At 42.6% G+C, this 22388-nt stretch overlaps 1 protein-coding gene across 1 annotated transcript; it reads left to right on the plus strand.

Moving 5' to 3' along the window:
- Nucleotides 1-75: 75 nt before the first annotated feature.
- On the plus strand, nt 76-13525 carry ZMAT3 (zinc finger matrin-type 3). The gene is made up of 6 exons (XM_423190.8): nt 76-129; nt 3273-3598; nt 5479-5598; nt 7350-7516; nt 7629-7729; nt 8552-13525. Exons 2-6 carry the CDS (start codon nt 3329-3331, stop codon nt 8761-8763), a joined length of 870 nt encoding a protein of 289 aa, XP_423190.2. The 5' UTR covers nt 76-129; nt 3273-3328; the 3' UTR covers nt 8764-13525.
- Nucleotides 13526-22388: the final 8863 nt, after the last annotated feature.

Raw genomic sequence — 22388 nt, forward strand, 5'->3', positions numbered from 1 at the left:
GACACGGAGCCCCGCGGCGCGCACGCGTAGCGCCCGCCCCATCCCGCCTCACTTCCTGCAGCTGGGCCCCGCCGTGCCCGGCGCCGGCTTCCTGCGGCCCGGCTTGTGTGGGAAGGCGGCTCCGGCCCGGTAGGTGCGGGCCGCGGGAACAGGCGAGGGGACGGCGCGGCGCGGGCCTGGGGCGGTTCCACACAGTGCGTGGTGCCGCGGGGGCTTTGTTCTGCGTGGGAGGGCTGCTGCGGTTCGGGTGTCTGTGGCCGCGTTTGGTTTAAGCCAGCTTTATGTGGGCGCTTCGTATAGCGTCGGTGCGCCCTTGCCTGGATTGAATAACGGAATCTTAGCGTAGAGGGCCCCGGCCCTCGGTGCCGATTGCTTTGTGCGCTGCGCTCAGTCCCTGCAGCGTGACACAGGGCCTTTCGGCTGAAGCTCTGTAGGGCTGCGGCCGAAGGGGCTCTCCGGGAAGGATGGAAGCGCTGGCAGCGTGCTGGGAAACCGACCGGCTTGGGAGGAAACCTCTGCTGTTCTGGGAAGGCAACCCACGGCTTTTTCATCGTTTATATAAATCTGTATCGCTGATCTTAATTGCCCCCATGCGTTTGGAAACTGATTTCTGCCAGAGCACTGCTTGTCACGTAGGCATCTCGCTGTGAGCTCCGTCTGTGGCTGAGGAAGGTCGCAGGGTGTCCGTGCCCACAGTTAAGGCCGAGGCACAGCTCTCTCACAAGAGAGGCTCTTTACTCATTTGCTGTTTTGTGGGCATAACGAATTTTGCAGCTTATCGTGTGAGTGGAGAGGAGTCCAGGTGTCCTCTGAACTTCTGGACGGGTATTTGGAGTGACCAGCAATGGGATGTTAAAAAGACACCTAGATAAGACAAAACTGAATGGTTTTCTTTCTCTTAAATAGCCTCTGGAAGGAGGAAAACGATGTAATTAGAGTAGTTTTAGTGGTAGATCACCTTTAGAAGAACATCAGAGTTGTATGAGCAAAGCCAAGAAGTTCTAACTGTAAAATTGCCCATGCAGCCTTAGCTTTATCTTCAGAGTACTGTTTACTTTGAGGAGCAGCAAATGCCCTCCTAAATAGTGATTTCTCTGGGAGTGTTGCTTTATGCCTTTCCCCCTCTGGATGCAGATCCTTTAAGCAGTGTCCTTGTGCTTGATGCCTTGCCCGTTGCCTATGGAAGATGTGATGCAACAAGCACTCATGCAAAATTAAGCAGATGGATCCTGATTGCCGTTTATTATAGGTCGCTTTGTATTGCTCTCTGAAGTATTTATCTATAATTGACTCTCTTTTTAAGGTAAGAGGCCCATTATGATATTGAAGTAAAACTCTGAAGTTTAATGGCACGTTTAGCTACTTGTATAGCTGATGTAAAGTGCCTTGAAAGGTCTGTGGTGTGATATGTGTAACTGTTGTGAATATGAGCTGGTTCCAGCATCAGCACCACTGACATTAGCTACCCTATCTACAAAGCGTACTAGTTGCAGAAACTAAAGATAGCAGGAACTTTTTCCATAGTTCTGTTGATCTAGCAGAACCCATGCCAGAAGTTGGAGAGAAGCTGGGTGGCAGTACAGAAGTTGGCTTGATGATGGGTGGTTTACACCGTGCTCATTCTTGGTTTATCCTTTGTACAGCATACTGTTTCATTATGTTTCACTTAGTTTTCATGAAGCTGGTTTTGATTTTGTTTTTGGGGTGACGTTTTGGTTCATGTTAGGTTCACACCCTCCTAGAATTTCACAAAGTCTCGACAGCGGAGAACAATTTAAAACAAGAAAACTTTCAGTGGCTCTGTTACTGACTCAAAAGCTTGTTCCCAAGGCAGCGCATGCTCTTCTTTCTTGCTGTTCCTACGTTCTCCAATCTCATATTATTTAGATGTAACAATTCCAGAAGTGCTTGTGTCACCTGAGAGTTTTAATCCCATGTTTTCTTTTTTTCCTAATGGAACATAAACCTTTATGGGGCCAGACTTTCAAAGGTAATAGAGGATCTAAAAATGCATTCATCAGCTGGGATTTTCCAGAGCTTGAATGCAACACGGTATTTATCTCCTGCTAATTTTAGCAGATTGAAAATCCCAGAAGTTATCCCAGATAAATGCTGTCCCCTTCTCCAGGTTCCTAAATGCCTTTGAAGTCAAATTCTATTTTCAAGTGCGATTCAGAACCGAAGTTCCTAGGTGGCATTTAATTTACCTTTCCCACAATCTTCCACAAGTCTCCTATTGTAAGATGCAGATGTGGCTCGCTGTTTGCTTGAACAGTCAAAGCCCACAGCACAGACATGGTTGCTACCAATGCATCCTTAGCTAGAAGTGATCTGCAGACACCCCAGCTAATGCAGTTGTCTACCGCAATGTAACAGTGAATGGGATTTGTTATGATAAGAAGCTAATAAGACATTAACAAAAGTAGCTGTGCCTCAATTCATAATATCACTGCTCTGCATTATTCTGGGAATGTTCATCCCAGGCTTTAGATGTGATTTATAAACTTAATTAAATAAGCCTCTCAGAACCCCTTGTTGGAAATGTAATGTTGGTTCTAAGAACTCAAATTAACTGAGAAATAATAGAATAAAGGTTAATATGGGATAAGCACTCCATTTTTGTAGGAGAAGATATGGCTGCTGCATAGGTTGTACATAAAAAAGGAAACGCGGAGAAGTAGCTCAAGGTCATTCCACAAGACTATGGAAGAGCTGGGGAAGCAATGCTTGAGAAATGATTACGTATGAGATCTGCTCACGTTGTTTCCCACTCTTCTGCTTGTTGTTGACTTAAGTGAGAAAAGTTAACCTTAGAATATTTTTTCTGAAGACTTTTGTGATTATTTGGATGATGTAGGTGTGTGTAGATGTATTCTATATTAATATAAAATTAATCTGCTTTGAAATATTTCTGTTCTTTTTAAGTTATCCTGTAGTATCTTGTAGTAGTTATGAATTCTAGTATTTGTTTATATTTTAGATAGTGGGCTTCTCCTCAGGCTGTCAGAAGAGGATGTGGCTAACAGTCGTGTCCCTCTCATTCCTATTAACGCAGCTTTAGGTGCTGTGTGTGTTCTAGCAGTCATGGAGCAGTGGGGTGTGTATGCTGTGGCAGGGTCTGCTTCTGGGTCAGGTACTATGAGGAATCTTCATGTGTCAGGAGAGATGCCCTGGGGTACTAACAGCTGTGTTTCAGATTACTGTCTGTTTCTTATACCCACATATATATATATATTTATATATAATAAATATATTGTGTCTTTTTGGTCTAGATTGGAAGAGAACTCCTCATCCTTCAGAAATAGTATGCCCACAGTCTTCTTGGCCAATGATTCTTCTACAGCAAGCAGGACTTCTTTCTCATCCTGAGAAACCTTCATCTCTTCCTATGTCAGTGGCTACAAGGCCCAGAGCCACCTCACCACTCTCCCCACCAAAATCTCTTGGACTGGGGCCTTCCTTTTATCACGCACAAGACGAGGAGCTTGCAAAGGTGGTGGAGCAGGACCCTATGCTGGAGGAACTATGTAAGCCTCTGTGCTGTAAGCTCTGCAATGTCACTCTGAATTCAGCCCAACAAGCCCAGGCTCATTACCAGGTAAGCAGAGTAGCAGAGGGCACAGATTTCAGGGCTGCTGCATCTGCATTGGGTTTTGAGTGCTGTGTTGAGGTGGCTACACACTAGCAGCATCGTTTGAGTTAACTCATCTGAAGCTACCTTTGCTACATCTGGTGGACTGGAAGCTGTGTCTAGAACTACTGTACACACATAGCTTCACTTTGGTTGAATTTGCTGGTCATCCAGTAAGCTGTTTTAAGAGCTTTGTTTTAAGGTATAATGCCAGTATCAAATCATAAAAATTTTGTCCATGCAGGCAGAGAAATCCTACTGAGGTGGTATGAGTGGGAAGGTAGACATATGTACTTTTTCTTTGTTTTATGTGACCTGTTTTCTACCTCTACATCTTCCCGGTGAAACTGAACTACTGATTCCACAAATGTGATTTTTGTAAGGACAGATATTTTCACTGGAACTAGCTGTGCCCTTAGGAAAGAAGTCTGCTACCATGTGCTTATCGATGCCTCCTTCCTGAGGCTATGCACATCACTGCTTTGCTGGAGGCCATATTTATGCAAATTCTCTCATGTGCTTTGGATGGTGTATGGGAACTGTTGAGTCACAGCCTGAACCACTGATTGAGCACCTGGAGAAAAGACCCAGTCAGCCCTGGGAGCACAGGTGAAGGCAATTTATCTGTGTGACCAGAAGGGGTGGAGCCTGGCTGCACCTCTCTTAGACCTCGTTTAAGGGCTGACCCCCACTGGGGAAGGATCTCTTTCTGGAGGCCCCTCCTTGGTGAAGCTTTCCCCTGTGAACCTAGAATCTTTTGATATGTGTGAGCAATCTTCTTTCCTTCCTTTTATAGTGCCTTTTTATTGTGCTAGTCCTTCTGTCATTTCATGTCTATCATAATGCCTTTCCCATTGTATTGATCTGTCTAATTGCTCCAGGATGTATCAGCTGGGTCAGCTCAAACCAAATTCTATTTGTTCATTCTGTCTAGTTGGTTTTTCTGAAATTGGTTAGGAGCAATTTGCATGTTTCTTTACTGATGTTAAATAAATCTTAATCTAATATTGCCCTCTATATCAGTAGCCTGCCTTCCTAGTGCTAAGTTTGTGAGCTATGTGGATATGGTAACTTCCTTCACCACCAAATACAAGAGGGTGGTTTTGTGTCTTCAGGACACCGGGCCCAGACCTCACATTTGCTGTTGGCCCTTAAAAATAAATAAATAAATCAAATAAAAATAAAAATAAAAAAATTCTTGACTGTAAGGGCATAGGTTGAACTAGTGTTACAGTTTAACATAGGATTTCTGCAGTATTTCTGTCATGGTGAGGCAAAAGCACATTTGTAGTTAAAAAATGTATGACTTCTATTTGTTTTATGCTTATACCTTATATATATCCACAATACATATGTTTGCTCTCATATATTTCTCTCAGTTGTCAAAGCACCGGTAAGAACTTCAGTATATATTTTCCAAGAAAAAAATAAAGTAAGAATCTGAATTTTTTAGAAGTTTGGTTTCTTGCATTATCTCATACTCACAGCCTCATGAAAATAAACGCATGTGCTCGGGCTTATCAAAAGAACAGCTAATGTTTTATGTGTAAAACACAAAATACTGGTTTTAGGTGAAATGGAAACAGATTGAAAAACTAATTGTAACCTTACTTGTTTCAAAAAATTGTTTGAAAATCAGGCTTAACGTGCTAGCTGGTGAGCATTTTGGAGAGAAGGGGGGGGATGTCTGCATCTCTCAAAGTCAGAGTTGCTGTTTTCTGACTGATGTTTCCTTTACCTGAGGTGCCATCTTCTTGGCCATTTCTTTCTTTTTATCTCTGTCTTGTTTTGCATTCACTATGAGATACTGTTACTGGGATAGTGATTAAATTGAGTTCTCTTTGCAGGGTAAAAACCATAGTAAGAAACTCCGAAATTACTATGCTGCCAATAGCTGTCCAGCACCCACCAGGATGAGTAATTCAGTTGAGCCTGTGCCACCTCAGGTTGTGTCCCTTCCAGCTCAGGTAAGGCATGGGGAGGTGACTGAGATTGTGATGTTTGCTTGCAACCCAACCCCGAGTAAGAGTAACTAGGTCTTGTGCTTTGAGGATTACTGCAAGAGTTTGGAAAGAATTTTCCTTATGATGACACAGGAAGGTGGTTATGGCCTGTTGTGAGCTGTTTGCTTTCCTTTGAAGAAACAGATACCAGTCTGCTGTTGCAGCAGAATTTTGTACTTGAAATAGTCTATTTCTGCATGGCAAATACTTTGTTTCATATGTAAGTCTGATGTGCTGCTGATTAAGATTGTTTAAAGGCAGGTATAAAACAAAATAGCTGTAGATGGATTTAAGCATGAGGGTATGGATCTGCCCTGCAAAATCATGCCTTCATTGTGCGAGTGAAGCCTATGTGGAAGAAATGCTTAGGTGCTCTTGCACACGTTGTCCAGGGTTATTATGTAATTCCTCTTGCTCCTTCTGCAGTGATTATTCCTGAGTACAGGCTGAGTGGAGGGATGGGTCGCTCTGATTCAAATCCATTTGCTCTCAGGCACGTTAGAGGCAAGAGAGATAATGTTTACTTTGTTCTAGACTTCTGATTGTCATGGGGCTTAGCAGGTAACCTGTCTCTTGCGTGTGAAAATGTGGAGAGCCATAGCTGGGCAGCGGGGATGAAAGTTATGCCTGTCACATCCAGAAGTTGTAAGCCTCTGTCAGTACAAAAGTGGAAAGCATTTGCTCTTAGAAGCGGATTGTTACGTGTGCTGTCAGAGCCACCAGAGGGAGACTTAGTCCTGTGTAAAATGGCTTTGCGGCTCACAGAACTGAATCAGGGTCTTAAGAGGGCACTGAGTCCTGTCCTTGGTGGTGGTACGTGGGTGCTGTACTTGCTGGGGTGTCTGGTGCTTCTTTTGATGGAGAGAATGGCTCGTGGCAATAAAAAGGCCATTCTGGTGCCATGTGAGGTTTTATAATATAACTCATGAGTCAAAATTGTGTATAAGCCTGTAAGCTTGCAATTTCAAAGGAGACATAAAAGAAACTGGACTTTGCAAGTGCTGCAGTGACATGGCTGTTTCAATCTCTTGACACTGCATGGTTTACAGAACACTCTTCTCTGGATAATGCACAAACACTGAGGAGACCTCACTGCTGCCCCAGTCAGTATGCCTGTCTGATGAGACACGCAAGGTATTGTTTCCAATGGCAGGAGCTCCTTGTGTGGGGCTGGATCTTTCCTCTGAAGTCATGGTCCAGGTGTCCTTGCACCTGAAAGGCAAGTCTAAGAAATTTGGCAGCTCTGTTATTGCTCTTATCTCTCAGTATCATCAGGATACTGTGGAGAGATTGGCTACACTGGAAACATGAGCAAAGAGTGCTGTTACATTTCAGTGAGACTTCCTTAGTGTGAAAGTCATTATTTGTTGGTTCCCAGGAGTCAGGAGTAGAGGTGTTAAATCACTGCTGTGAAGTAAACAAGCCTCTGTGGCTGTTGAAGAAATACAGTATGTTTATTCAGATTGTTTTCCTCTCCATCTGAAACATGGAATTTATGTAGACCTCAAGGAATTTGAGGATTCTGCGGAAAGCTGAGGCAAAGAAAACTAAGTTCTCCTTGTAAGAGCAGTGGGGGGGTGCTGGAATGTCCTAACCCACATGCAACAAGAGCCCTGGAATTACTTGACAAAGGTGATGCTGGTCTCAGACACTGTGATTCAAGTGTTGCAACAACTTAACTTTCTGTTTCACTTTGTTTTTCCCTTTGCTGCTAGATGGGATCCAGTAAACCAGGTGGCCGAGTGATCTTGGCCACAGAGAATGACTACTGCAAGCTTTGTGATGCCTCATTTAGTTCTCCAGCTGTGGCACAGGCTCACTACCAGGGGAAAAATCATGCCAAACGGCTGCGTCTTGCAGAAGCACAGAATAACTCATTCTCGTAGGTATTGTTCAACTTCACGCTCAGGCTGAAAGCGTGTGGCAGTATCTCTGGCAGTCTTTTTTGTTAGAAAACTCTGAATTGCAGCTGTTTGTATTTCTTTAATCTTCAGGGATGCATCAGAACTAGGCAAACGGAGGACAAGGAAAGAAGGGAATGAATATAAGATGATGCAGAACAGAAGAAATATGTACACAGTTCAAAACAACACAGGTAATCAGAAGTTTGCATCTGTTCTATTGTATATTTAGAATAATAATGAATGTTGAGCAGACTTGTTTTTCTTCTATTTCTGAGCTCTGTTCTAGCGGGGACTGGTTGCTAAAGGGGCTGATTCCAGCTCTGTTGAATCTTCTTGTCTGCATATATTTTCCCAGCTGCTAAAGTTACTTTGTTTTGTCAGCCTGCTTGTTATTCTGTTCTCTCGGTTTGTAACTTAATTTACCATCTGCCCTGCCCGTCTGTAAGGCTGCTCTAAGTGGTGACAATTTTCCTGCTTTATTTTCTTGGCAAGAGACCAGATGCTTTGACTCCTACTGTAGCACAGCAACCTGTATGTGCACTCTTCTGTCCAGAATGAGAAAGTGTGTTAGCCTCCCTCTAAGACCATCTGTTCCTAGAACCCTTTCTCAGGTGTTAGATGCTAACTTTTCCTCTTTACTGTTAAAGTGTTTGAGTGTCCAGACCAATATCTGTTCCTTTTTTTCATTTTAAGTTGTGTTAAGAGCACATATTGGCTGGAAACCCTGCTTTCTGCTGAAGCTTAGTTTGATTTTTGTCATTTTAGTAATGATCATTTGGAAAAAGTGTATGTTGTAAAACTCTATCAAATGTCATTTTGGGTTAGACACCTTATTCTAATCAAGACTGCTCTAATTCTTGAGTTGGTGATTAAAAAATGATTAATCACTTACATGATCAATTAACGAAGCTAATCTGTGGCTTCCTTTTATGTGTCTCTTGGACTAGAAGTTGTTAGTGAGGTGCCTCAAGCTTTTTGAAATAGATAAACAGATTTTTCTGTTGTTTCCTCAGGTCCCTACTTCAATCCCCGCTCTCGTCAGAGGATTCCTCGGGATCTGGCCATGTGTGTCACCCCCAGTGGCCAGTTCTACTGTTCTATGTGCAACGCTGGGGCCAGTGAGGAGATGGAGTTCAGGCAGCATTTAGAAAGCAAACAGCATAAAAGCAAGGTGTCCGAACAGCGGTACAGAAATGAGATGGAGAACTTAGGCTACGTACAATGACGCGCCACCCTTGGTAGTAGTTTGCAAATAGAGCAGCTTGTCTCTCGCCTGCTGTTTGCCACATGCCCTGCTTTGTGCTCCATTTGATAGGAGTATGCTCTTGAGCTATACATGTAACACCTGCAAACTCAATGGTATGGTTAAATTTTTTTTCTATCATAGTTGGCAGGATGACACTGTGCAGGACATGAAGTGTTTTTGATGTTTGTTTGCTAGCTATCTAAGGCTCTTCATTGTGTTGAGTGGCTGAGTGGACTTTTTCTCCTCGGCCTTCTGCATGAATATGCAAAGCCCAAGAAGTGCTGGAAACTTCTGTGGTTCTACCACATGGGTGAACAACATGCAAAGCCCGTTCCCCTCTTTGCACGCCACAGAGTAGTGCTCCAGAATGTATCCCTCCAGCAGAGTCAATCTCTGAACAGCTTGTAAAAGAGGGGCAGGAATTGGACCTGTAAATGTGTGAGTTAGGGGTGTACTTGTCCACAAATTGCTAGTTGTGGCTCTCGTTACAGCCTACAGTAAATCCTCTTCACGTGCCTGTAGAAAGGCTGTGCACACCTCTCTGCCTTGGAGGGTCTTGCCTCTTTCTACTTTCTCTGTGATGCAGATTTCTCTCTGAACATCTGACATTAGATATCAGCTGATTAGCCACATCCAGAAATATTCTTCTACCAAACAGTTAACTATGTGAAAAAGGGTTCTTGGTGTTGTTGACCGAGTACTTTTAATGCACTGTTGCTGTAGCTCGTCTCTCTGTAAGTCTCTGTGGCTTAATGAAGTGAATTGGAAAGCAAACCTGCTTGGGTGGGATGCTGTGCTCTGATTCCATGTTAGATAGAGTAGGGCTAAGGATAGGTTGGGAGGAACTGTCAGCTGTAATTTCTTTGCATACTGATGTAGAAAAGAGCGTTAGTGCCTGGCCTGCAGCTTTGTTGCTTTGGGAGAGCAGGGCTTCCTGGGCCTTCGGTAGTAGATGTCAGTGTATCCCACCTCCACACCATTCCCTGGAAGAAGCTGAAGGGATGTTAAAGAGAAGAGGTGAAATACTACCCAGATTAGATGAACTTTTTTCCCCATCTTTCTTTTCCCTTCTCAAACTGGGTTTTAATTCCATTCCTTGATGTGAATTTCACCATTTAGGGACCATAGAAACATAAGGTTAGGTAGGGTGTAAACATAAACAGTGATGATTGAGTAACAACTTTTTGGCCATGCAGAAGTATTCACGTATCTTTTCAAGCATCTTTTTAAATGTCAGCGAAAGAGTATGTGTCTGTTTTGATTTTTCTAAGCAAAAGTGAAAAGGGGATAAAGAGCAGAAGTAGGGCTCGTACTCGTCTACCCATTTAGGTAGATGTGAGGAGCTGTGATTGGAATCTGACTCACAGTGTTTCTGTAACATTAGCTTCAGTGGCAAGTGCAGCATGTAGCTAAACGCTGTTGGACCTTATTCACCACAGCACTGCTACAGCTGTACAGTGGTGGCTGATGCAGGGGGGGGGGGGGGGGGGGCGAAAGGAGGGACCATGCGTTCTTTCTTACTCCTCCATAGGTAGACTGAATTAGGTGCAGCTCCATCAGTTTCAGTAGCATTTTACCAGGGATAAATTTTACCCAATGCATTATGTTGAAGGTAACCAACCCTGCCTTTTTTTTTTTTTGCCATTCTGATCCTGCCTCTTGTATTCCAGAAGGATTATCTGCTTGCCTTAAGAAAATGAAAAATGACTAAACAAAAAATCTACATAGTCTTTATTAGTCTTTTTAGTCCACGTTGGAAAGGCTTGTCTCATAAATGAATTGGCTGCTCATAAATGAATGCTTCTTCTCAGAAACTGAGTATTGTTGTCTCTAGCTAGCTGAGCACCAGTTAGCCGTGCAACCTTAGCACTGCTTTCCTATATCCTGGCAGGGTGAGCTCTTGCAAAGTAGTTGAAAGCAGTCTACATCATTCCAGGCTGATCCTTGCTGTGCAGATACAGGCAGGGCTGCGGGCATCCTCTTGAATGGGATTCCTTCTCCTTTCTGCAAAGCCCTATTAAATATGCTTTGTGCACAGGAGTGTATTAGGAAGTAAAACAGGAGCCTAGATTGAAGAGCACTAACTAGGCAGGTTTGACAGGCTGTTTGTTTCTCCTGTGCTATCCAGCCCACAGTTCAGCTTTGCAACCCTGAAGAACATTCCCCTTGCAAAAATCTCCTGTCAACCTTCTTCCCTCATCCTTGTAGGGCTGGTTTCCTCTTTGCACTATCTTTTATTTTCCTAGTCTGACACCACTGTGCAGGGCCAGAAGGAGATGGATCAGCCTTACCCTAAGTATTTCACCAGTATGGTCCATGCTTTGTAGTTAAACATCCCTTTTGCTGTAAATTAAAGCATGGTATTTCCCACAGGCTGCAATTAGTAGCAGAAAACCAACACTTTTTAAAATAAAAGCTGGGGGAACTGTAGGTACTTATCATGAGGACCAAGAAGGCTTTTTTTGTTCTGCTTTCACGTAGCTTAAAATCAGCTGTTCACCTCTTTGCTTGGGTTACTGCTCCTGCTCCCAGCCTAGCGACCTGCTCCTCATTTGGCATTTCCAGTGACTGTTCACGTCCTGTGACTGAGTGGTTGCTGGAAGTGTCAAGACTCATTTTGCTCCATGTGATGTTACCTCCTGGTACGAATGTGCTCTGTCTCACTCTCCCTTTAGCACAGGAGACTGGTTACAAACACCTCACTATCATCATTAGGGTTCAAGCCAATCCAAACTCATGCTTTCCAGCATGAGAAGCACGATGGATTGTGGTTTTATTTTTTTTTTTTGTGAAAGCTGTTCTCCAGATCATCATTCAGAATGCATGTTGTGGGATGGGAAGGATACCATACAGCTGCAGTACTGTTTTCCAGACCCAGCAAATATTTTCTCTAGTTAATCAAAGAATCAAAATCAAGAAGTAGAACTTCTGTGAAACTGTCACATTGGCCAGTAGGTTAATGACATTTGCTGCTAGAAACAATATAAATCAATGTCTTCATATTTATTTTACAGTGCTGACCACTAATTGACTTGTTAGTATTTAAGGCATTATGTAGGTTGTTTTTGTTTAAGTAGTAAACTCTACGTCGCACTTTTGCTCTTGGATCAGAAATGATATTTAATATATTTGTGAAAATGTTTTGCCTCTCATGGATGTGTTGTTTTCTTTCCCTTGATGCAAAAAGCTCCACCACCCCCCTCCGTGCCCCTCTCCCCTCCCCCCCCCCCCCCCCAGAAAAATACCACACACACACACAAAAAAAACCAGCAGCCAGTGGATATTCTTTGTTTATTTTCATGACAAGCAAAACTAGGGTTTCCTTTCAGCTCTTACTTAAATGTCCTTTTTAGGTTTTTTGGTCTGGTTGTTTTATTTATCCCTCAAATGATTCCTTTGGTAACTTGAGATGATATTTGTAGGGAATCCTTAAGCATTTCTTTTAAGGTAAAGAAGCAAACTGTGGAATCCACATACTTGGGAGAAGTATGGAAGTGATACTGTTTTGTTTGCATTTAAGCATTGGTTGTTATTCTGCGTTCTGCACTGATGGGTAAATGCATTGTAATCTTGCCTAACATTGGTCTCTTTTTGACATTTTGCTTTTTTGGTATTTCTCAAAAGGAACCCTGAAAACTTCTGTGGAGTTGCTTAAGATGTTCATTAGCGCAACAAAATCTGTTTTTTTTTCTATGAAGCTTATTGTCCTTTTTCCTTTTCTAGATGCTCATTACAGGGTATTAGAAGGGAAAGCTATTACCATAGCATGGGTTCATATTTTGGCTTACTAATGCATGAAGTACTTTTGCTTCATTATTTAAGTAATACTTTCACTGTAACCAATGGAAATCTTGGCCAAGTCTGGAGTAAATGAATTACTCTAGCTAAATATATCATGTTGGTTAGGGCCAGGGGAATTATATAGCTAAGATTTGTCTCTTACTTTTACATCTGGGTTTCAACACTCGTCAGATTATGAGTTTTTTGTTGTTGTTGAGGAATGTGTGTCTTACTCTGTAAAGATTTGCTCCAGCTAAAGTAGCTTGAAATCCATGGACTTTAGTTGAATAGGAGCAGGCCTTGAAACCTTTCAGGAATTTCATACTGCTGATATTTTCTCATAGATGTGCTTTTTAAAAAAAAATTTTTAGATCTTACAACCATGTATACAAGGATGCTCTGGATGAGAACGACATCTATTGCCAATTATGGAGAAACAAACACCAGGATTTCGAAGGGATTAACAGAGAATGAAAAAGTATTGACTTGATCAACTTGATTTCTTTGAAGCGAGTAGCTAAGCTTCTGTTTTTGTGAGCTGAGCTGGTTTCTTTGCCATCTGCACGAAGCTGGAAGTGAAGATAAAATACACTTTCAAATAAATGTGGTCAAATAGTAGTTCTGGGAATTTCTCCTTTAAAATAAAAAAGTATCACAGTTAAAACATACATCTTTTTATCTGAAATATCTGTAGGTAAAGGCAAGACTGAATTTTTTTTTTCTTTTAATAAAATCAGTTTTTCAGTCTGTATTTTGCAGGGGAAGAATGATTTAATTTTCTTCTGCATCTGTCCAGCAAGATCATTTGCAAGTGCTTTGAATGTGTTTCATCTAGAGCCTTCTTGTCAGGTTGGTTTTGTACATTTGTCCTTCCTTTCTTTATGTTCTACTGATCCGCCTGAGGGAATAGTTGATGAAAATGATTTTTTCCTTCAATCTATAATAAATCATCTTCCTCTTACCATTGTGCAGCCTTAGTGTTTGGTTTTGCTGCTGCTTGTGTTATGATGCCAGACTGTGTATCACTGAATTGATTTTAGCCTATCAGTGAGTGGGGCTGTGTAAGTATTATGTTTTAATACAGTGATAAAGGAGTACGGCCATTGTAGGATTTGTTACTCTGGGTGATCTGAGCACTTTGAACTGTTACTGAAAGCCAGCAGGGGGCTGAGTTCTCCCTCTGAGCTGTATTGGCTTCAGGAGGAGTTGAGATGGGAACCAAAAGGTATGGAAGAGCTCTTTTTCATGCTGTACTTTTCCCTAGAGTAGACATCATAAGCTCTAGAACAGCCCCAGGCTGAACCATAGACTTGCAGTTCTAACTGCAAAAAATGTTGGGATGAGCTGAGCCTGATACATATATTTGCATATTTTTTTTGCCAGTGTGCTCTTTTGCCCTTTTGTTACTTGAGAGCTCAGGAAGAGCATATGCTTATGCAGCAGAAATGACTTTGCAAACAGAAAGTACATCCTGAACTGGAGCAATAACACCAAGGAAGTCTGAGGTTTGCCAGGTTGAATTCAGGTGAGGAAAAAAAAAACTTCTGTTATCCTTGGAGCTGTGGTGGTGCTGAGAGGAGAATGAGCTGCTGACCTGAATGGCAGTATCCTGGCACCTAGGGCACCTTGGATTTTGTGACAACTCTTGTGGCACAGTTCTGAGTCTAGGTGCAATTGTCTGAACAGGCATGTGTATGGAAATGCTACGTCACAGCCTGAAGCTTCCCAGGGTGGGAAGGCAGGGCCAGCAGGAGCTCAGGTGCATGCAGTGTACCTGAGTGACCAGAAGGGGTGGAGACAGGATGCACCCCTTCCCAGACCTCATTTAAGGGTTGACAGTGGAGGCAAAGCTATCTTGCTGGAGATCCCTACATAACTGAGGCCTTCCAAAGGTAAGCGGTTTTTCTTCCTTTGTTTTTGTGTCTATGGCTGCTGCATTTGGACTTGCTGATTTGCTGTAGTCTAGGATTGTGCCATTCTGCTATTATTGCTTTCCATCACACTGTAGCAATTCAGCATGTATCCCTGCACTCCCATGTCCTCTGTGATTCAGGGGATGGGGGCACTGCAGTAAGTAGTGACACCACAGTGGGATTATTTTGAGGTACTGTTTTGTGGGACTAGGAGCTGCCTAAGTGCTTAGGTGCCTTCTCCTATTGTAAGAGTCAAATGCAGGATGTTTAATGTGTTCTTGTTTTATAATTAATAGGGTAACTTAAAAAAAAAAAAAGTAGAGCTTTATGTTAAATCTGACCTCAGCCCCTCACTGTCTTTTGTTGGACTGTGTTCCTTACAGTCATAGGAACAGATGAGCAAACCTCTACAGAGCAGCATGTTCCTGTTATGGGATGTTCAAGTGCTGCCTGACATTACAAGGTGCTTTTTAATACTTAAAACTGATAATTGCATTCTGTGTTAATTCCATGGCAATTTAGTACAGTTAAACCTTAGTGACACACAGAGACACCTGAGCAGCCTAATTTAGGTTCACAGGTATTTGTTAAATTATGCGGCAAATAAAATAATACAGAAGGAAAATCTTAGGCTAACTGCGTAATTTAAAAGCATAAATAGCCCTCCTTCAGTTTCTCCAATTAGCCTGGTGTTTGAAGAGCTTTTTAGTGGTCTTGTGACATTTCACAGCTGAGGAAGTGAAGGAAAAAATAAGTGATTCATCCAGAAAGGCTGTGGCTGAAAAGGAAGATTGAACCTGAGGCTGTTAAATACCAGGGTTCTGACTCTGCCCCTTTTCCATGCATCCTCCTTGCTCACTGCCTGATGAAAACTACAGGATTTTTAAAACAATTTGCTTAATAGCTCTTAGATTTTCATTTTTTATATATGATGACTTTACCTTTGTATGAGGAAATGGTCTTTAGCAAATGGCTTAAATAATGAAGCTTGAGAGAGAGTTCGCCACAAAGATTTAGTGGCAGAAGCAATATGAAGTGGTGGAAAAAAAGACCAACAGCTTTTAGAAGGATTGTAGATGCTCTATGCTTGTGAAGTACGGGTTAGGAATGCTCTTCCATGTTCATTTATGTCTACTTCATGTAAATTCTCTCTGTTCCAATTGCTAGTTCTTTCAAAGAGTTTGAATGGCATGCTGCTTGTCCTTTTAGGAATTATAATGAATTGGTGGAACAGATAATACCTACAATTCAGTTGGCCTAATCCCTTCCTGAATGACACTTGTTCTCTTGGCCTTATTCTGCTGGGCTTGCTTCACCTCTCTACCTGCATAAGACAAGAGCAGATGTATTTAAAGTTGGTGAAATTACACAGGTGTAAAGAGAGAGGAAGATTATCCACTGTGTATTAGCTGAGACTGGAGTCTGCCTTTGGGGGTGCTTGCATTACATGTAAATATGTTAAAAAGTATGAATTTAAGTGTTGTGTCCTGCTACCAAGGCCCATCTTTTTTTTTTTTAACAAGGACATAATGTGAATGAAAGAGTAAAGTGTAGATTTGTAAGAAGAATGTAGTTGCAGTTAGAGCTAAATATGCTGCATTCACTACATCTGTAGAATTTTGTACATGAATTCAGCATTTACCTGAGGAGGCCTGGCTATGCACTTTGTTAAATGCAATGAGACCACGTGTGAAAAACAGCACGTTAGCCTGTCTATTGCCCTGGGTATTAGAAGATGAAATGTAGGTATGAAAATTCTGTGGAAAGTCAAACAGCTAAACTCCCATGCACCAGAAGATGAAGACATGTAGGCTAGTACCTGATATTCTGGGGAGGCTGTAAAGAGTGTTTCAGACTTAAGAGACTTGCAAAAACAATAACACAATGACAAAAGTCTTTGCAACCAGCTAGAGAGTTTGGGAGCTAACTGAGATGTCATTTGTGGCAATGGCTCATTATTGCTCTATGTGAACTTGTGCAGATGGGATTAATCCAGCAAAGACTGGAAGCTGTTGTGTGAGGCAGGGCTGGCTGAGCTCAGTAGCTATGGGACTTGTCTTTCTCTGCTTTGACCTGCTGTGTATGTGCATGTGTGCACAAGTGAAACAATTCTTGTAAGAGCTCTTCCACCTTGGTATTATCCACTGTTTATGAAAGGAGAATGTAAATGAAAATAAGATGTTTCAAGGCTTCAGTGACCCCAGGATGAATGCAACAATGCACAAAACTGAGGAGGTAGAAATTAGGGGTAGCAGTGGACAGCACCAATTTGTCTTCTGCCAATCCCACTGTCAGAAAACACATGCTGGGCATTCAGCTTTCATATTTGCAGTTATACTCTTGAAATAGTATCTGGTAAGATTTGAGTAATACTTCTAACCATTTGTATTAGCTTCCTTTGAGGCTGATTCACTAATGTCTTGGCTTTTTTGCCCCAGACACGGTAGACTCATGTGTCATGCTTGGCTGAACACACTGAGTCTTCCTCTTTACTCTTTTCCCACCAGGCAAAATGCAGCAGGGTTGGGCTGAGTGTTAGCCCAATATCAGCAAGCACAGAAGACATGACAATTTTTAAAACATAAGATGTAGCCACATACCTGAGTCTCTGAAGGTAGTATTGGAGGTTGTAGGTGAACAAAGTATGAAGAGGCACTGAAAATTCAGGCTGGGTGTGGATACTGGAGTGGTATCTCAGCTCTCAACAGGTTTCTCAGTGTAGAGACAGTTACATCAGCCTAGGGACCTTCCATGCATTGCTTAGCATCTGGTACATGAGACAGATTTCTGAAGACACGGTGTTAATCTAGATTAGCATTGATCTTCAGACAGCTTCTCACAGCTGCTGAGAAATTTAGGGATGGATCATACTGCAGCTAGAAGTATATGTGTGCTGGATGTATATTAGAAGATAATGAGCTTCCAGGGGAGTTGTTCCTAATTTGAGTGCAGACTAAAAATACTTATTATATGACAATGGTCTTCACAATAAGCATCCACACTTCTAATTTGCATTTCTGATTGAGATAACAAAGCTGGCGTTGCTTTCTCTGCTTACTAACTTCAAAGGCACTGACTTGATGTAAGAAATGGTGTCCTAAAGCCATTCTGAGAAAGTGAAGCTATATTTCTATAACTGTCAGGCTGCCCACATAACAAACTGTATGGTGAATGGATGAGCAGCCAAGCTCTCTGAAATGGTTCATGAAAGCTTTCAAGTTACAAATGCTAACCAATGTTTATTGTCATTGGTATGTGACACCATATTCCCATGGTGAATACAGTGCAGGTCTTCCAAATAGGACCAGACCATGCATCACCAAGATGTTAGAATCCTAAGTTGTATCTTAAGCTTGGATCGTAGGCTGTAATACTTAGAAAAGAATATAATGTACATGTCTCAGAGAGGTAAGTAATAATCAGAAGAAAGAAAAAAAACAAACCGAAACATAGATACAAAAACTGAAGTTTTCTACAGTGATCCTTCCAGCCATTAGACAAATATAAGTCATGGATAACATTTAAAGGCATTTTGCACCTTGATCTGCCTGGGTGTTTCATAAATCTCAGCAGGTATTGTAAATTACTGTAGGATTTTGGTAAAGCTGACTGCAGGTCTTGTGAAAACAAGGCTTAGAAACCAAACTGAGTTTGTCTTCTGCAAAATTTAACTCTATGAGGGGAGTTGCTAGCGTGCAATTGCACAGATGGGTTTGGGGGCAGCTATAGCCTTTGAGCTGACTTAGAGATATCCAGAACAATTCTCTGGGATCGCTGGAGCTGCCTACATGAAAATTTAAGACCGCATTGCCCTGTGCCCATGAGGGTGTGACACTGTTCACCAGTCTCAAGGTAGATGTTCTCTATAGAAGCCCATCATCTCAATGCTGCAGCGCCACGGTCAAATTAAAAATATCTGAGCATTTTCATGGATGCTGGTCAGGGTCACCCTGTGCTCATCTGGACCTTCTGAAGATGAGCTTGGTTTATTCCAGAAAGAAATGAAGCTGTGTCGCATCACGCAGGAGCATCACTTAAATGTGTGATAAAACAATGTTCTACAATTAGAGCATCAGGTGGCTGGCAGCAGTTTTGCTGGATGAATACTGCGCATCTTTCCCAGAAGGATTCAATCTTTAATATTGTTTTGATGCTGGAGGCTTTTCCAATTTCTGTTTATTAGAAATGATTTATTTTTTGTTGGAAGTGCTGTCTTTAACCCAATATTCCTGGTGCCGTCTACAGCACTGTAGAAGAATTGTGGCTACAGTGCTTTGCTTTCTTAGAGGGGCTGTGTGACTTGAAGCAATGGTCACCTTAACAAAATGAAGCCTCTGAGGGCCAGGTTAGATGTGGCTTGGGTAACCTGATTTAGTGGTCTGCAGCCAGAGGGTTGGAACTGGATGATCTTTGAGGTTCCTTCCAACCCAAGTCAATCTATGGTAAGAACCAAGGGGTCGAGCCATCAGGTCCTAGGCCACCATGTCCTGGGGGCTCACAGTCACCTGCAGATGTGCTCCAGTTTTAATGAGAAGAGAAAACATATGTAAAGGCAATTTTGTATTAGTTCACTATTTGCTTAGTGAGAGGGACGGAAAATGCACACTGGATATGTACTCGGAAAGAATGGATTTTGCTAGTTGAAAAAGTTGTGGCTGTGTGAATTGAGTTTGCTAATGTAACACAGCCCTCAGTGTTCCTTCCCAGAGCATTAATCCTCATTGCTCCCTCTGTGTTGTTAATAAAGCCTGTGAAAGTCAGTTACTGATCAGGTGGAGCAGAGAATTGGGAATGGCTGCTTGCTCAGTCTTAACCAATTCCAGTCACTGCATTCTCATTGATGTGACCTTGGGGAAGCTGTGACATTTCTCTGTTTCAAGGGAATCTTTCCTATCCCTCTGGAGAAACAGTAAATGTGAGGTGAGGGGATTCATAGATATTTCATAAGAGTATAAATAATAGACAAGGTGTAATACATGAGAGAGAACTCTGGCTGTGCTGAATATTCATGGCGGTGCAGTGATGCACTTGATCCTTCTTCTGAGGGCTTTCTCTCAGCAACTCAAGCATTTTCCTGACACGGAGGAGGAGGAGGCAGGTGAACAACTGTGTGGTGAGATCAGAGCTCACCTCCTCAGATGCTCTAACCAGGGCTTGATTCTTCTTCCCTGGAGGAATGGCTGTAGTAACAGAAAAGTCAAAAATAGCACAGAACTGTGACCAGTTTTGGAGGAAATGGGTCACGGGAATTCATAACTCCAGAAGAAACCCTATCACCTCCACAGGCTCTGTTTTTTCACAGCTGGTCCTACGGGCAATGTGTTGTTTGGTAAGCACCAGCCCACCTCAGACCCACTGCAGGTACAGGAGGAGGTTTCCTACTGGGTGACCAAAATCCAGGTGAACAGAGTACAATTTCCAGAAGTCCTATGGCCTGTTGGAAAGCTACGTTTTATGTGCTTAAGTCTTCTGGGTGCAAAAGTCCCATCTGCCAGGTTGAGGAGCTGGAGCCCTGGCACCATGGCCATGGTGGCTCTGATGGGTGCCTGGAGCAGCGTGATGAGTGCAGGATGCCTGTCCTCATGTCTGCGCATCAGTGCCAGCCTGAGGCTCAGCTCACACACACTGTGCTCACACCTCCTGATGGCAGTGCAGGCATGCTTTTAGGAAGGACTGTTACCTCCTTACACCCATCTTTCAGGCTTTTATTCAATATTGCCCCGTCTTCAGAGGCTTTTAGAGAGGTGACAGAGCATTACGGGTGCTGGCTCGCAGTTTTGAAGCAGGCGAGGGGAAGGCATTTTATTTTGATTTCAGCAGCACACCTGATAGCATTTTGGAAGTGGTAATATCCTCTGGAAACAGAAGAGGGCAGCTGTTTTTTGGGAAACGAAGAGTGCATTGACAGCTTTTGAGAATGAAATAGCAATCACTCCGATCTCAGCAAAAGGGCTTTTTTCTCATGAATGAATAAAAATAGTGCAGTATTCCAGGGCCCATGGTAGTGTAATTAGTGTATGAAATAATGAGACCCCATCACCTTCTGCTCAGTCCCTGGGCTTCGTCTGACAAAATTAGATTCTTTGCAATTTTATTGCAATGTAATTAAAATGTAACCAAGGGAATACAGAACTTGGTCTTCAGAGATGTTCATCATCAGACTGAAAAGGATTCAGCAACTTGCTGGCTTTGCAGCTGATTTATTTGCTTACTGCTCAAACTGAAGAAAATAAAAGCTGTGAATTGCACACATGGAAAACTATGGAGAAAAAATCAGATTTAATAAAATGTTATTCAAACTTCTAAATTGATATTTTTAATTGAAATTTGTTTTCAATTTGTACTTAACAACAAATGCATGAATTCGAAAACAAAACATCCTTTTTGCATGAAATCTTCCTTCTAATACAAATGGAGCGTTTTGTGACTTTTTACTTTTCCAAGCTTTGACTTCCAGTGAAAATAATTGCCTAAGTTCGATGTGAATTTGCCACTAGGTTAAGTCCATCTGAATGTGTATGCCCTGGGCCAGGGCTGGATCCTGTGTTATGAACCTGTTCATATGCTTGAAGTCAAAGCAGCCAACCATGGGAGATAGTGCTGGAGCACTGAAGGCTAAATACCTGCATGAGACTTCCACCTCCCAATGCCTTTGTCGTTCTGTCCAGTAGGAAATGTGGAAAATCCAGTAGAGATCCCTTCCAGTGCCTTCTGCCTGTCTTTGTGCCTTTCTGGCTCTGAACAAAAATGAGAGTTTTTGTATTTGGCTCCAATGAGGAACGTATGAAAAGTGAGCTACCTTTCTTTTTAAAAAGCTCTGAGGCAGAAACAATTAGAGACCCACATTAATGAATCAGTACTGACTGAAAAGGCTAACCCAGAAAGGCTACTCTTCTGATGCAGAAAATAATGAGGACTGCCCTAAACTTTTAATCAGGATCTCAACTTTTATTTGCAGCTCCTGACAAAGGACTGCATCCCTTAATAACATTTCTGTCAGTTCCAAACTCCTGAAATTAATATGAGAGCAATGAGGATTTAGTGGAAGTGCTAATTACAGATGCTGGAGTTATTCTGCTGCAATTCAAAACCCCTGGTGTGGAGAAACTCTTAGCATGGATGGGCTGCCATCTAATTTCTATGAAGCTGTGCTGTGAAAGGTGACCCTGGCTTTATGCACTTTCATTCTGCAAAACATGGGCATCCTTCCTTCCCATTGACTTCCACACCTTGTGAAGAATTAGGATGCAAACAGTAAATTCCTCTTGCTCTGGAGCCTGCACTACTCATACTCCTATTGTATGCCATTCCCTCTATTTCCCCTCTCATGATTAGTCCTGATGTCCTGGACAAATGGATACCAACAGTCTTGGGCAGTTGCCCATGGTTATTCATGCTGTGAGCCTGGTGCTGGCCCAAGGAGATGCTCTAGGTGCTCAGGAGAACCCTGTCAGCATCCCTGGAAGGGTTTTATCATTCTTGTGGAAGCTGGGTACGCAGCAGCAAGCCCACACTGCCCTCATTGCAAATCCTGTATGCACTCTGTCATTTGGTAGTTCAGCAATTAGGGAATCAAGAATTAGGTTTGAAGGCTTTAAACCTTCTATTTCAGATTGCTAGTTAGAATCATAGAATGGCTTGTGTTGGAAGGGACCTCGAAGATGATCTAGTTCCAACCCCCTGCTGTGGGCTGGCTGCCCCCACTAGCTCGGGCTGCCCAGGGCCCATCCAACCTGGTCTTTGCACTGCAGTGGAATTGCCAGATCACAGCCCAAACCAATAGCTGAGCTCCAGGTGAGAAGGCATGGCTAACCCAGGGAGCTCAGATGCAAGCAATGCTCCTAAGTGACTGGAAGGGGTGGAGCCTGGATCTACTCCTCCTCATTCTCATTTAAGGGTTAGCAGGTGAGG

The sequence above is a fragment of the Gallus gallus genome, chromosome 9, assembly GCF_016699485.2.
Source record: "Gallus gallus isolate bGalGal1 chromosome 9, bGalGal1.mat.broiler.GRCg7b, whole genome shotgun sequence".
Lineage (NCBI taxonomy): Eukaryota > Metazoa > Chordata > Aves > Galliformes > Phasianidae > Gallus > Gallus gallus.